Source organism: Centroberyx affinis, unplaced genomic scaffold (genome assembly GCF_046629955.1).
Source record: "Centroberyx affinis isolate AG114_WGS23_722 - 3 ecotype Tasmania unplaced genomic scaffold, CSIRO-AGI_Caff_v1 ptg002023l_1, whole genome shotgun sequence".
In the NCBI taxonomy this organism is placed as follows: Eukaryota; Metazoa; Chordata; class Actinopteri; order Beryciformes; family Berycidae; genus Centroberyx; species Centroberyx affinis.
Window position 1 is genome coordinate 520,584 of NW_027280362.1, and position 14,830 is coordinate 535,413.

Sequence of the window (14,830 nt, forward strand, 5' to 3'; positions counted from 1 at the left end):
CTTGGTGCAGATCACATAAGCAATTTCACCAAGCTTATGATGAAGAATCTTTTTTATAATACTTTTGTTCCTTGCAGTCATTTATCCACACTCATTTTTGTCCGCTGCCAACCCTTATTCCTGCTAAAAGCAATATTGCACATCTTGATAGTAAGACAACATATACTCACTATATACACTGGCATTTTATAATGAATTTGCTGTGAAAGCAATGGTCTTAGTTACACATAATTTAGAATCAATGACATGCATCAATGATTACGTTAGGATTACATTTCTGTGATTAGATTACTTGTAGATTACATTTAGATTACTTTTCTGCACATTGCTATATAAGCAGTGGCTCTACATGTATATGCAATCTTAAAAGATCTGTATTCTAACATTACTGTAGTCTCCATTGAAGAGGTTAAAGGCATCTGAAACAGACAGCTGGGATTACATTTAAAAGTTAAAAACTGATCATTAATTAGTTCTGTATGTCATGGTGGGACTGTACAGAATCTGTACTCGTTTTCCTTATTTCCTGACAAACTGACTTTGATTTGACAGCAGCAAACTCTCTTCTCCAGCCAGGCGGTTTTACCTCTGCAGGGTGTTCCAGAAGCGGCGGATGACGGAGGTGCGGTACGGGCTGGTGATGGGTTTCCTCTGGGTGCAGCTGATGTCGTGCAGGATGTCGTAGCTCCCCTCCATCGTCACCTCCACCCTGGTGGTGCGCTTGGCAGGGTCCAGAGGCCAGGAGGCGGCCGCCAGGTACTCGATGTGCATGTTGTGTTTCCATAGCAGCACCAGCTTCACCTCTAGCTGAGTCCCACCTGGAGACGGAAAAATAGGAAAGGGGGCGCTTCATTCTTAAAGATGAAGTCAAAAAGCTGGTGGAGCAATGCATGTCTGACATGTACTTATGTGGCATTTTGTCAACACTAACACAACAGCTTTTTGTCTGACAGTGTTGGCAGAAAGTGTGGTGGTGTTGACTGTGTCGTTATCTGACATCTATCATTACAGAAAATAAGCATTCTAACAGCTTTAATGCTTTAAGGTTTTAATTCTCCTATTTCCTTTCCTCTGTCAAAAATTATGGAAAATCTTTCACCATCAGGACTTCAGGATCTTTTTTGGTATTGCAGAATTAGCTACATCCATTCTCTAAACTTGACCGTTACACTATGGAACTGTGAAATGTAGCAAACATATGTATATGTACATTTACTTCTGAAGACAATCAAGATGCTGTTTGCACCTGGGCATTATGAAAGCCTGTAGTGCCACCTACTGGTCATGCGTACAATATATCAATCACTCTGGAGTGGAAACTTACACCATTATTTTGTGCAATCATATGTTATGTGTTGCTTACCAACCTATCTACTTCCTTTGTCAATGTGTGAGTATCACCTTCTGGCTGTGTGTGTCCCAAATTTTCCATTAAAACATTCTTCTCCCAGACTGCAATCCTTTCATGAATGGGATTGTGACTATCTCACTGAACTCTTGATCTGCAGCTAATGGTTTGAGAAGCAAACCTGTGTCCACAAGGTCCTCAATGGAAGTATTTGTTTTGTTGCATTACTATAGTAAAAAAAAGCAGCACTCAGGTAGGCAACTCATGTTTTGTCAGCAAAGGTTGTTCCCGATTGATCTGCACTTTCATAAAGAGAAACACAAGCGTTGCAGCAGTGCTACATGGTCCCCAAATGTCCGGCAAAAAACAGCACTGAATCAGATTTTGTTCAACACATATGGATATGATCAATAGTGCTGATCTATTAAAAGACTTGCTTACCCAAACTTCAAAGGTGCTTTGAATATTATATGTCTTTGATTTAAAACACAAAATTAGTCTGGGCGTCTGAAAAGGGGGTTATTCAAGCAATGACTGAGCAAAAGTCAATATTTCAGTACAAATATAAATGTAATTTAAGAGCAGTATGGAAGATCTTTAACCTGTTTGGAGCAGATGTTTTTTTTTTGTTATGTCTGACAGTGCTATAGGCATAGTTCATAGCTGTAAAACGATGGCCCTGTTAACTTTAAAAGTGTTTTTTAAGAAGGCTGAGATGGAACTCGCTGTGTGTTTGGTGGTCCAACTTCAATGAAGTTTTGACTGACATGGGGGTGAGTAAATAATGACTACACTTTCATTTTGGGGTGAACTATTACTTATAACACAAACAAGGCATTGCTATAGATCTTTATAGATCCTTTTTCCCTGTTCAAGAATTTCTCATAAAAAAGCATAATCAATTTAATTTATACACAAAAAAAATCTTCTTTTCCAAGTTATCAATTTCCGAAATTCAAAAAGGTAATTAGATAGAAATGTGACATAGTAGTGTTCATAGTGAGCAGATAAATGGGCATTTCCATACTGTTGGCATTCCCATAGTGAGCCATCTATTTGTCTGACAAACAGAGAAATAAATAGTGCAATCTCTCCAAGCAAATGACAAAGTCCAAGAGGAAACGAGCTATTTGTTCCAGGTTCCAGAGATTTTTGAAAATGTGTGTGTTTACCTTTGGTGAGGCTGATCTCTCTGATGGTGTAGCCCTCTCTCAGGCGCACAGAGACCACACTAATCAAGTGGGCGTGGACTTCCTTCTCTGTGTGCTTCTTCCTTCGCATTACCAAGGCCGGGTTCCCACTCGCTGAGACCAGGTGCTCGTTGAACAGCCTGTGCTGCGAAACTGAGAAGCAGTTAAGTAGTATGTACACAACCAGTCAAAATGAATGTACTATGTTTTTCATTCTCTTAAAGCCATTTTGATCTAAAGGCATATGCTTAAATGCTTGAAATGGGTTTCTTAAGGCAAATATAACTAGTGAAGTTAAAAAAATATAACAAAGTATTGATTTGTTTAAAATGTGGTGTCCCCAAACTTTTGATGGTTTTGTATATGGGCCTATTCATTTTCTTTATTTAACCAGATAATAGCTAATAATCATGCTAAAAATAATCATGTACAGTAAAAATGCCAGAAATTAATGAAAAACAGCATAAAAGAATATAACAGGAAAAAACAAGAATAAAACAGGTAAAAGCCAAATCCACAAAAGCCTGTCAATAAAATTATGCTTTATGAAATTATTTAAAATATGGCATATATATAAATATACCAGCCTAAGGTCCCCAGGTGGGACATTCCAAAACCTAGGGGCATATAAAGCTGTGCTGACTTCAGGGGTTAAAAGACCCGAAATGTAGCTAGGATGTAGACTTTGCTGAACCTTGAAAGTAATCAGTAAAATCTTAAGTCCACTTGATATGGCTCCTGTTTTTTTGATAGGTTACTCAAAGTTTAAACATGAATCAAAGATCTTTGAAATTTGGTATGTCTACATTAAATATGACCCACACAGATCACACGATTCTTCGTATATTCCTTTGATGCTCTCACAGGCCTTTTCAGCTGCCTCTTCATTTTTAATGGGTCTCAGTTGGCTTTGAGGACACAGGTGTCAAACCATGTGCCATGGAGCGCAGAGAGCATGCAGGTTTCTGTTCCAACCACAGACTACACCGAGTGATTTCACTTCTTCAAAAAACACTTCATGACCTCTCCCTCATCTTACTCCTCTACTTTCATCTGATCATGCTATCTTGTTTAAAAAGAACACTACTCTTCCTTTTTCCCTGGGTCTATTTCTGTAAGTCATACTTCCCTGTAAAAAAAAAAATGGCCCATCTGTTGTCTGAGCACTGTCACTTTGACACTTGCTGTGCTTGTATTCGATTGCTTTTAGTGCTGAATTTAAGCGTATTATGAGTTGCTGTGTGTGTGGAGTTACATACAATGTAAGTGAAATTTACTCCAAAATAAAAATTATGGAAGTCTTAAATTAGCTTTGCAATGAAAAGGTGCCAATCACTGTCAACACTGCCTTTTTGGAATCAAGATTCATTGAACAACTGTCTATTAACAACAAAAAATGGGTTGTCGTCATTTTGTTGTGTCATACCTTATATTTTCTACAGCCTTTTTGGCTCATTTTCAAGGGTGCCAATAATTCTGGGAGGCATTGTATCCACAAGTAAAATAAAAATTCAGATGTCAGTGTCAGAATAATCTACTATTACAATCAAATTCATAATGCATGCCATTGCTGTCTTACCACAGAAGTACTCCGAGTTCATGGACTCGGGGGTCTTGAGGAAAGAGTAGGTGAGGAAGGCCTTGTGGTAGGCGTTCATCTCCTGGCTGTCGAGGTCCGGTTCAGGACAGCTGGGCAGGTATGAGCCAAAGGTGGCCAGAGAGATGAACTTCATCAGCTCTACATTGGGGATGTACCCAAAGCTGCAGTCATAGGAGTATGCACCACCCACCTGGACAGGGACAAACACAATGACAGGTGAGGATGGCAGAGGACTGAATTATGGATTATGGATTCATTTTTGTTCCAGAGCCCCTCTAACATTCTGGGTTTTTGTTACATGGAGCCATCTTGAACAACTCCAAAGATATCCAAGTGTACGAATACACAGAAGAAACACAAACACAAATGCAAATACAGTACATCTCCACTTAAAAAGGATGTTACACAAAAAGAAACTAGTGACAACAAACGTCAAGATGGTATGTTCTTTACCTGCACAAAGGAGCAGGCGATGGTTCCACTCCTCAGCTGGTTAAGCAGGGTTTCACACACCGCTACATCAGGAACACTGGTCACTCCATCGGTGATTATGATGATACCTGGAGCAGAGAAAAGTAAAATTACTAATCCTAATCATAAAGTGCTATAAACTCTTGGAATATACACTGCCCATCACATTTTTCTTTATTTTTACTATTTTCCACATTTTAGAATAATAGTAAAGACATCAAAACATCAAAAATGATGGAAAGGCTAAGGCTTTGGAAAGAAATTCATACATAGGCATCAACTTCACTATTTATATTTGTCTAAGAAACAAATTCCATGCATTTAACCATGAGCCTTTAGATCAAAATGGCTTTAAAATAATGAAAAACATGGTACATTCAATCAGTTGTCCCCAAACAGATACCATCATGTTGCTTTCAAAATGTCATTGAAGCCATCGACTGCACAAACTAGACCAAGAGCAAATTCATAGGAATAAAAAAAAGACAATGTGTGGGTGATATGGTCAAAATCACAGCATGATCTTTTCAGGAGTATCAAGATCCATGATATGAATCCTGATTTCTTTCATGTTGCTTTTCTAAGACTATTTTGCTAGTTACTGAACAGGTCAACTGGTAACCATACAATACTCCATTTGCACCCTTTAAAGAAACATAACCCGACAAGAAGACAACCACTCCTTAGAGCATTCAAGCTTTAAAACCAAGTACGGAAGAATAAAACCATTAGGTCCAGCCAAAGTACTTTTTCTCACATATTTAATGAATCCCACCCCAGCTTCAAAAGCTTGACAATACATGAGTACTATTTTGTAGTCTACAAAACAAAATGAAGGGCTTGGTAAGTCATTTTATATAGAAGTCTTTGGGACGTTAGTAATGGCTTGTCCAAATGCCACCTAGTGTCCCTTTGGGGCTATGTTGGCCTGGGCAACGTGAGACAGTTAGGTTGTGAAAGCAAACGTTTGGAAGCAGTCAGTGTGTGTGAGCAAAAATATGATGAATGAATGCCTTGCAAAATAGACTTGGATTGTGATAGATTGTAGCCTGATACTTACAATCTCTCTGTAATGGCAGATCGTGGAGAAATTTTCACCGGTTACCTGGGCCTCAGGTAACTTCTACCAGTATGTCACCTGTCCGACGAGGCACTCCAAGGTCCTTGACCTGTGCTACGGCTCCATTAAGGGGGCGTATAAGTCCCTTTCCAAAGCACCTTTAGGCACTTCGGATCACAGTGCTGTCTCCCTTGTCCCAACTTACAAAACTGTTCTAAAGTGGGGCAAAACCAAGTGTAGGATGGTTCCCGTCTGGACAGAGGATTCCATTGCAACTCTTCAGGGTTGTTTCGACTGTACCGATTTGGATGTCTTCAAAAACTCCTGCAGTGATCTAGATGAACTGACCGACACTGTCACTAGTTATATGACGTTCTGTGAAGAGTCAGTTATCTCATGTAAATTGTGTACAGTGTTTCCAAACAATAAACCTTGGATTACAAAGTCAGTTAAATGTGGTCTGAATCAGAAAAAGATCTGCTTCTACCGAGGTGATTCCGCTCAGAGAGCAGTGGCAGCTAGAGGTGTGAAAAGGGAAATTAGGAAAGCTAAGCTGAGATATAAAGACAAAGTAGAGAATGAACTAAGCAAAGGAAGCTCATGTTCTGCATGGGAGGGAATTATGTCAATGGTGGGGATGGAGAAAAAAGGGAAGAAAGCTATAATATCTGATAAAGCTGATGGGCTGCTGGCTGAAGATCTGAATCACTTTTATTCACATTTTGATGTGTATGATTTTAAAGATGAACACCTTGCTTTTAGAAGTAATGCTGGAGCCTCTAATAGTAGTATTGTTATGGATGAGGAGGAAGTGCTGAAATCTCTTTTGCAGACTAAGGAGAGGAAAAGTCCTGGCCCTGACGGCATTGGTGGCAGGCTACTAAAAAACTGTGCTACGCAACTATGTGGCATCCTGTCTTTTATATTTCAGCTGTCACTCCAGCAGAGGAGGGTCCCAAAAATGTGGAAGGACTCTATTGTAGTTCCAGTTGCCAAACTTAAGGCTCTTAAATCATTAAATGACTATCGCCCTGTGGCCCTTACTTCCCTGACTATGAAGGCCTTCGAGAGGATTGTCAGGAATGAGATCCTTGCCATGACTGAAGACAAACTCGATCCCTTACAGTTTGCTTACAGAGCTAAGAGGGGGGTAGAGGATGCCACCATTACTCTCCTTAACTTAGTGTTAAAACACCTGGAAGGCACTAAGACCCATGCTAGGTTGCTTTTTATTGACTTCTCTCCTGTCTTTAATTGTATTCAACCCCATATCCTTGCACAAAGGCTCATATGTAATTTTGATTTTAATTTTAATATTGTTGGCTGGCTTGTGGACTTCTTAACTGACCGTTCTCAGAGGGTGAGAGTTAACAGGGCCCTCTCTGGTGCTCTTAAATCTTTTACTGGTTCACCACAAGGGTGTGTCCTCTCACCCCTGCTATTTGTGTTGTACACCAATGACTGTGTGAGCCACCATGAGTCCAGCCATGTTATTAAATTTGCAGATGATTCTGTTGTACTGACCCTTCTAAAGGATGGTGAGACCTGCCATGGCCCAATTGTTAATGAGTTCACACACTGGTGTAACAAATCTTTTCTTAAACTCAGTGTGTCTAAGACCAAAGAAATGGCCATTAATTTTCGCAGGGGAGTTGCTGCCCCCCCCACCTACTCTTATTAATGGTGAGCAGGTAGAGGTGGTAAAGCAGTATAAATACCTGGGGACAATTTTAGATGATGATTTATGCTTTGTGCCTAATGTGAAGGCAATTGTAAATAAAGGTCATCAACGTCTTTTTAAGGAAGCTCTGTAATTGTAATGTGGAGAAGTCTCTTATGAAAATGTTCTATTCATCCTGCATTGAGTCTATTTTTACTTTTGCTCTCATCTGCTGGTTCGGTAATCTAAATCAGAGAGAAAAGAACCTGTTAAGACGAATTGTGAAGTTGTGCTCTAAAATCACTGGCACTGACCTCAATGATCTTAGTTATATCTATCAGAAGAGAGTTACTAAGAAAGCTCAGGATGGGGCCCCTGCACCCTCTTTTCTCTGAGTTTTCCCTTCTTCCCTCTGGGCGTAGGTTCAGGCTCCCTAAAGGTAGCAGTAACAGATTCCGGCGCTCTTTTATCCCTGAGGCAATCCGCAGATTGCATGTGTAGGCTATGTACAGTTTAGGTGTGTGGAACAAGGGCCTGTTCCCTACTTATGCATACTGGGGGTAGGATGTAGGCCTACCATTTTCTTGTCGGCATAAATTGATATTGTGTCATATTGTCTGTGTTTTTGTGATATGTGATTATGTTTCTCTGATGTTGTTGATGTATTGTAACTGTTTGCTGTGAACCGAATTGCCCCATTGGGGACAATAAAGATTTCTTCTACTACAACTACTAAGGCTGTTGACCAGGTCCAGCAGGACACCTCACACATCCATTTTAGCTTCTTTACACTGGCTTCCCATCAAGTTTAGGATTCAAGTTAAAGTTTCTTATAATCACATATAGAGCCCTGCATGGTCAGGCAGCTGTGTACCCCTGCGACCTGCTCCATCCCTACACTCTAGACTCAAATCTAAAGGTGATCGAGCCTTTGAAATTGTGGCTCCTAAACTGTGTAACACTCTTCCATTGGACTGAAGATCTGCGGACTCTGTTGACACTTTCAAAAAGCAGCTAAAGTCTGTTTTTATGTCTTTTATTCTTATGTTTAATTGTTATTTACTGTTTTCTGGTCTTATTTTAACTATTTTACTCTTGTGAAGCACTTTGTGACTTTGCTCTGTGAAAGGTGCTATATGAATAAATTTCACTGATTTACTTACTAAGATCGTCATATCGCCCGCCCCTAGGTGTATACCGACATTCATGCAGAATAAGTCAGAAATCAAAGCAAAGCAACTTAAGGTTCGATCTCAAATGGAAGTGGATCAGGAAGCAAACCCTGGATCTAGCACCAAAATTACAACCTTGTCATCTGCCGGTACCAAAAACTCTGGAGGAAGTATTGCTGCATTACAAGCCTACCTGCACTGGAGTTTGGGGGCAGCAACTGTAAGGCCAAGATGCCCTGGCGCACCATGCTGACCAGTCCCATGTCAGCCGACACCATGGTGACGCCCTGTTTCCTCTGGGGCTGCTCGTCCATGTTGGCACCATGAAGCCCTGAGCTTAGGACAGGCTCCTCACACTAGGGGTGCAGGAGAAAATAAAATAAATTGATGTATACCGTCATTGACATTTACCAATACACAGGATTTGATGCTGCAATCCATTGTGCCATAACCCAAAGTGAGCATTCATACAGAAGTCTAATTCAGATGTCAAAAAAATGATGCACTAACTCACTAATGGTGACTATAGAGGCTGTTATAAATCTACAGGACCATCAGACAGGCATCATTATTTACTAGCCACCTAATCTAAATGCTACGGGGATATCCAAAATGTCTAAATCAATCATGAAATATCGCGCTACTCGATATGATATTATCAAATATCGGCCCAAGCCTACCACATAACAATGTAAACAGGGTTGTGTTTACATCCTCACAAAAGAGTCATGTGCACTTGCCTGCTCGTGTTGCTGCTGCAGGACTTCTGCGATGTTGTTCTCCACTGCTCTGAGCTGCTGATAGATGTGATGCAGGAACTGATCGAGGTCGGTTCGATCCAGCTGACAGCCCTGCACCAGCACCTGCAGGGGGACACAAGGCTGTCAGAGGACGGCAGCAATGCCACACCTGCTTCATGCTTCACACGGAATCCAACACTGCAGACATTTTAAGGACGTGCGAATACCCTGTAAAAAAAAAAAACAGTAAACACAAACAGGCCAATCACCTGGTGGGAACTGAGTCCAATGATTGAGGAATAGGCCAGGATGGTGATGAAGATCTTCGGCTGGAAAACTTGATCAGTGCCGGGAACTTTGAACGGTCGAGCCAGACCGGCTAGACATCTCGACAAGGCGTGAAAAACCTCATCAAAGATCATCTCCCCTGTGCTGTCATCCTTCAAAACAGAAACCAAACGGACTTCAAAAACAGCGGCAAATTTACAGGCAGAATTAGCAGGATTACTTCTTGACATACAACCAAAATAGCTGTAACACTACAGTATTAAATTTGTAGACATTCCATGTAAATTATCCATAAATGGTTGAAAAATGCAGCTAATATTATAGACAGCGATACACTGCATCTGTTTTAGTATTGTTTTTCAGTCTGGTTTCCACTCTTTCCACTCCATCTGATGCAATGAATGTGCGAAACAAGTTGGAAAATACATTCTGCTGTATTCCTGTAAAGTGACCCATTTGTAAAAGTCCTGGATATTCCCTGGAGAATTTATCAAATTTCCTGACTTTCCTTGTCTAGAATGCCCCTCTCAATATTCCATGATATTCCAGAAATTCCATGACCAGTGGGAGCTCCTGAGTTTTGCTTTGTTCTAGCTGATGCATTGCTCACAGTGTGTGTCCCTCCATGCTGAATTAAAAGATGAGCGGAGGTCAGAATGCGGCCTTACCACAATCCCAGTTGAGGGGCTGAGGTCCAGCTCGATGATGAAGCGGTACCTCCGGGCCAGGAAGGTGGCTCGGGTAGACGGCATCAACATGTAGGGGTACGTGGAGGGGGAGAAATCCGGCTGCCATCCCTTAGGTAGGATGCTTAGCAAGTCTAATTCATTCTCTGAGTTAAGCTGCAAATGGAGAGAGTATCCAACATGACATCAGCGAATAACAATTCACAACATTTAGGATAAACTTTTAGGCAGCACACAAGTGTTTTGCCAACCATCTAAAGGAAAATGTGAAATGTACTACTCATTTTTCTTATATTATTCATTTAAATGCATTTTTCCTGTCTTGATTTGTTCTGACTTGACTTGGTGTTCTACATTTAGACTTGAGACTTGACATTAATTACATGGACTTGACTTGGACTTGACTTGGTAATCTACATTTTTGGGACGTGACTTGGGACTTGTGCCTCAAGACTTGAGACTGACTTGGGACTCGAACAAAGGTGACTTGGTCACACCTCTGCACATAACACGAGGGTGGTATTAATGTGAAGTCAGTATCATAAAGCATTAAGGAGTTATAGTAGTTTCAAGAAAATCAGTTTTTCCTCATTAATATGCAAAAGTAAGCAGAAAGGTTATCCAAAATTTAATCAGATCATATACTCTTTCTATCATGTATTGTTCTTGAGTTATTGTGTTCACAAGTATGTGTCTAGACTCCACCATGACAGCGTCATGTCCCACATACAATGTACCATGGACAAATAAAGGACAAATAAACAAATAAAGGAAGCAGGAGTGAGGTTAACAAACCCACATATAAAGGAAGCAAGAGTGAAGTTAACCCACCAGTTCAGGCTTCGAGGCTGGCCAGATGACTTGGTTCAGTTTACCAAGGAACCATGCTAGACGCACATTCCTGGAAATCCGGTACTCCTCCTTCATCAGCAGGTAGATTTGGTCTGCCTCCTCCACCTTAGAATGAGAAAGATACATGAAACTGAAATGTGTGTTCAGAGCACTGCTGTACCAAGCCTAAAACAAGACATTAATAAATAACAACACCATCAATAAAGTATTCCCCCAATACAGTATTTAGCATTTACAAGTAAACCTTACCAGAGGTGCATAGAAGTACAAAACATCTTTTCACATAAGCATAGGGTTCCATAGATCCACATTAAAATCCAATCAAATGTAAATAATGACAGCAAAAATAATATGAACGATAATATGAAGAATAAATAATTGTAAATAATTACATTGATGTATTCTAAAAAAATATAATAACATTTTGCTCAGTGGTCAACCAATTTGAACAGAGAAAAACAATGTTTTTGATTTACTGATGTGTAATATCCTGGATCTCTAGCTAGTTTGTTGATAATGACCACGTTACGTATTTAATGTATTTACTGTAATACTGTAACATAGTATATGCTTAGCTGACCAGTTAACACGGCTTTCACAAAAGCTGGATTTGATTCTGCATCGATACGTCACGTTCTCTCTCGTTACGCTGAACTCTTCAGAAATCTGGCAGTTTTAAAGTTTCCTTGCTTCTCGGCAAAGGTATCTAGCTGGTAGAATAAGAATGAAAACCTTTAATGGCTGTTTAGGATCCGCTCTTCAAATCGGCACCCATCCAATCCATCAAGTAGCAGTTGCTTCAATACAATTCCAACTTTTAAAAATGGTTCGCCTGTTATTCCCACGATCTTCTTCTAGCAAAATACAACGTGGATGGCGCTAGCGAGAAGTGTGAACCATTTCTGAAAGTTGAGATTTTCTTTAAATAAAGTGCTGCTTAATGGGCCACTTGTATGCCGAATTTACCAGAAGAACCTAACGATTTGTAAAAGATAATAAGTCTTTTTCTAACTAATACGCATGTTTGCCGATAAACAAGGCACCATTAAACTGGCAGATTTGTTCATTGAATTTGGCGTGACGCTCTCTCCATACAAAAGGGAACTAGATTTGACTTGTCACTGCCGAGTCTACATTAGCCACTTGACTATCTCCGTCATCTACATTCCTCTAAGTTATTCTCCTGACAAGCCAGAGCCCTAACCCTAACAATATTAGCTAACCTTAGAAAACTTAGTGGTGACACAGTTAACGTTAGCTAAATCATATTCATCCACAGCTGCCAACACAGTTCTCGTTTCTCTTTATTTATGGTTCGGTTTTAACAGAATGTTGTCGACATTGTTCAGAGTTTATACAGAACAAATATATCCAAATGGAAAATCTGCACTATTTTCCCAACTCAATGCTAATATGTTTATTACAGGTTAAAGCTAATGTTACCTCATTATCCTGTCTCTCTGCCATGCCTTGTATAGCATGGGGACTGCAGGGATGTCCGCAAGCCTGAGTTGACGGATATTTACTTTAGTTCTGTGTAAAAAAATCTGTCTTAATACTTGTTTATACCATGTCTATCTGTCTATCGACCCAGTGTTTGCAGACCAATATCAAGCTACACATGATGAAATCACATAGGTTTTCCGGTCACAACTTTCAAAATAAAACGCTTATTGTCGAACACGTGTTTCATCGTTTTGAAGTAATGCAAAGTGAAAGTAAAGAATTATATTTAAGGAAGAATTCGTTGTAAATTAAAATAGAACTTGTTTTCTAGATATTTTGTGTAAACGTGTATGGCCTTCTGTACATCTTCTAATGTGAATATGTTGCACATTTTGCACATCATGCATGTATGTTGTAAATTCAATCTTTCTTCATATCCCATATTATCTTACATTTTTATATATTGTAAATATCTCAATATTTTGTAACATTTGTCTCCTCTTTCATTCTACATACATACATTTGGCTTCATACATACATAGATTTTACAACAATTTCATTACAATTTCTTTGTCTGTTCTACTGCTGTCATTCTGCACACCCCCACCATTTCACAGACAGATTTTTTTTATGTTTTTCATTTCATTCATGCATTTCCACTTAATATGTTTTCTTTGATGTATCCTATTACGAATTAGGAAAGTTTGATATTTTAGTTTCTAATGAAATGGAGACAAGTTGTATGCTTTTATTTTGTAGGCAAAACGCGTGACTTCCGGTGCTACTCTAGATCAATCTTCCTAACTTGACTTAGCTCTTGTTTATTTAGTCAAGCTGCACGTGATCCGGAAGTGTCGCCGCTTCTCTTTTTACGCCGGGAGAAAACAGCGGAATGCTACCTAGACAGCTTACTAACTAACAATTACTAGTAAGTTCAACTAATTTGAACTAACAATTTAATTACGCAAATCTGACAGTCAGCCACTAATCCATTGCTAGCCGACACGGGTGAAGTGTGTGAAACTATTAAAATGTGGCGGGAACCATCGCGTCAGGAAAAAGAAAAATGATCAAATTGCCGCACGGACAAATTGAATGTTGCACTTGTTGTTTACTTCCAGTTTTACCAGTAGGCCAGAATAAAAGACTCTGGTACGGCTTTATAATTTCTCAAATATGTATTTTTTGGAACTACAATGAATAACATTATAACCAACAGGCAATACACGTAGGGTAAATACAAGTCAAGTGAAGTTTATTTATATATCACAAGCATGTCTCAAAGGGTTTCAAATATACCATACCTCAAGTAACTACATCATATACCTAACTACATCATATACTTCCTCATGCCCACATGTCTTTCTATACATTCATCATGTCACACAATTTAAAGACACCTTTAACTTTCTCAAAGATTGTCATCTCATTTTGTCACGATTGTCATGAAATGTAATCTCATTTTTGAACTGTAACCCCCAAAAATAAAGCCGTTATTATAATATGTTGCCATGTTTTTGGGTAATACAAACTACCAAATTGAAAATAAAGAATCTGTGAGTAATAGGCTAACCTGTAGAAAATGAAGAAAGAAAATATTTTTTTTCCAAAATGTAATTTATACAGCAGTACTTAGGCTACTAATTTATTTATTTTTTCACAGTGACAATGCTTTTATTTTGTAGGCAAAGTCATCTATCTTCCGGTCTTAGTCTAGTTAACTCTCTCTAACTTGACACTGGTTCACGCATAAAATCTGGGGCACGTTCAATCTAAATACGGGGTACATTCCATTTGGTAACGATTTCTCCTCGCCTCGCGTCTCTTCCTCGACTCCTCGGTCAAAGGTCACGGAGGAAACGAGGAGAAGATGCGAGGAGGCGAGTGAACCTGGCTTGTCAATTGGAACGTCCTCACTCCGCCATATTGAACTGACGTGTGAAGCGTTGCGTTGAGGCTCCTCCCGCGCAGGATGACAGCTGTCTAAATTATTCTAAGGCTCATGTTTTATCCACATAAAAACGTTTAACAAAGTTCAGATTAATGTTTAATTCATCTAAATTATGCCAGCCTATAGTGAGCCTTGTCTACCTCAAAAAAGGTAGAACAAAAAATCCCTAATGCCTAAAAAGCGTTTCTGTTTCTGTTTTTATTCAGTTTTTTTGTGTTATTCTGTCTGCTGTTTGCTACATTTTAATTTTGTGAAGCACTTGTAGCACTGATAAGAAAGGTGCGATACAAATTGTCCAACTTTTATCCTTTATGCGACTTGGATTAGACAACGATCATGTGGCTGTTTGACACTCACTGGCAATGA

The 14,830-nt window shown here is 39.5% G+C and overlaps 1 protein-coding gene across 1 annotated transcript in view; it reads right to left on the reverse strand.

Moving 5' to 3' along the window:
- The window catches only part of szt2 (SZT2 subunit of KICSTOR complex), a 108,865-nt gene extending 96,314 nt beyond the window's left edge, over positions 1 to 12,551 (reverse strand). The window contains exons 1-10 of the mRNA XM_071531026.1: positions 12,511 to 12,551; positions 11,047 to 11,172; positions 10,198 to 10,371; positions 9,511 to 9,681; positions 9,236 to 9,364; positions 8,695 to 8,851; positions 4,592 to 4,698; positions 4,118 to 4,328; positions 2,521 to 2,691; positions 587 to 818 (exon numbers count right to left, since the gene is read on the reverse strand). Coding sequence (XP_071387127.1) covers positions 587 to 818; positions 2,521 to 2,691; positions 4,118 to 4,328; positions 4,592 to 4,698; positions 8,695 to 8,851; positions 9,236 to 9,364; positions 9,511 to 9,681; positions 10,198 to 10,371; positions 11,047 to 11,172; positions 12,511 to 12,534 — 1,502 coding nt within the window. The 5' untranslated portion in view covers positions 12,535 to 12,551. The remainder of the gene's footprint in view (positions 1 to 586; positions 819 to 2,520; positions 2,692 to 4,117; positions 4,329 to 4,591; positions 4,699 to 8,694; positions 8,852 to 9,235; positions 9,365 to 9,510; positions 9,682 to 10,197; positions 10,372 to 11,046; positions 11,173 to 12,510) is intronic.
- Between the last annotated feature and the right edge of the window lie 2,279 nt (positions 12,552 to 14,830).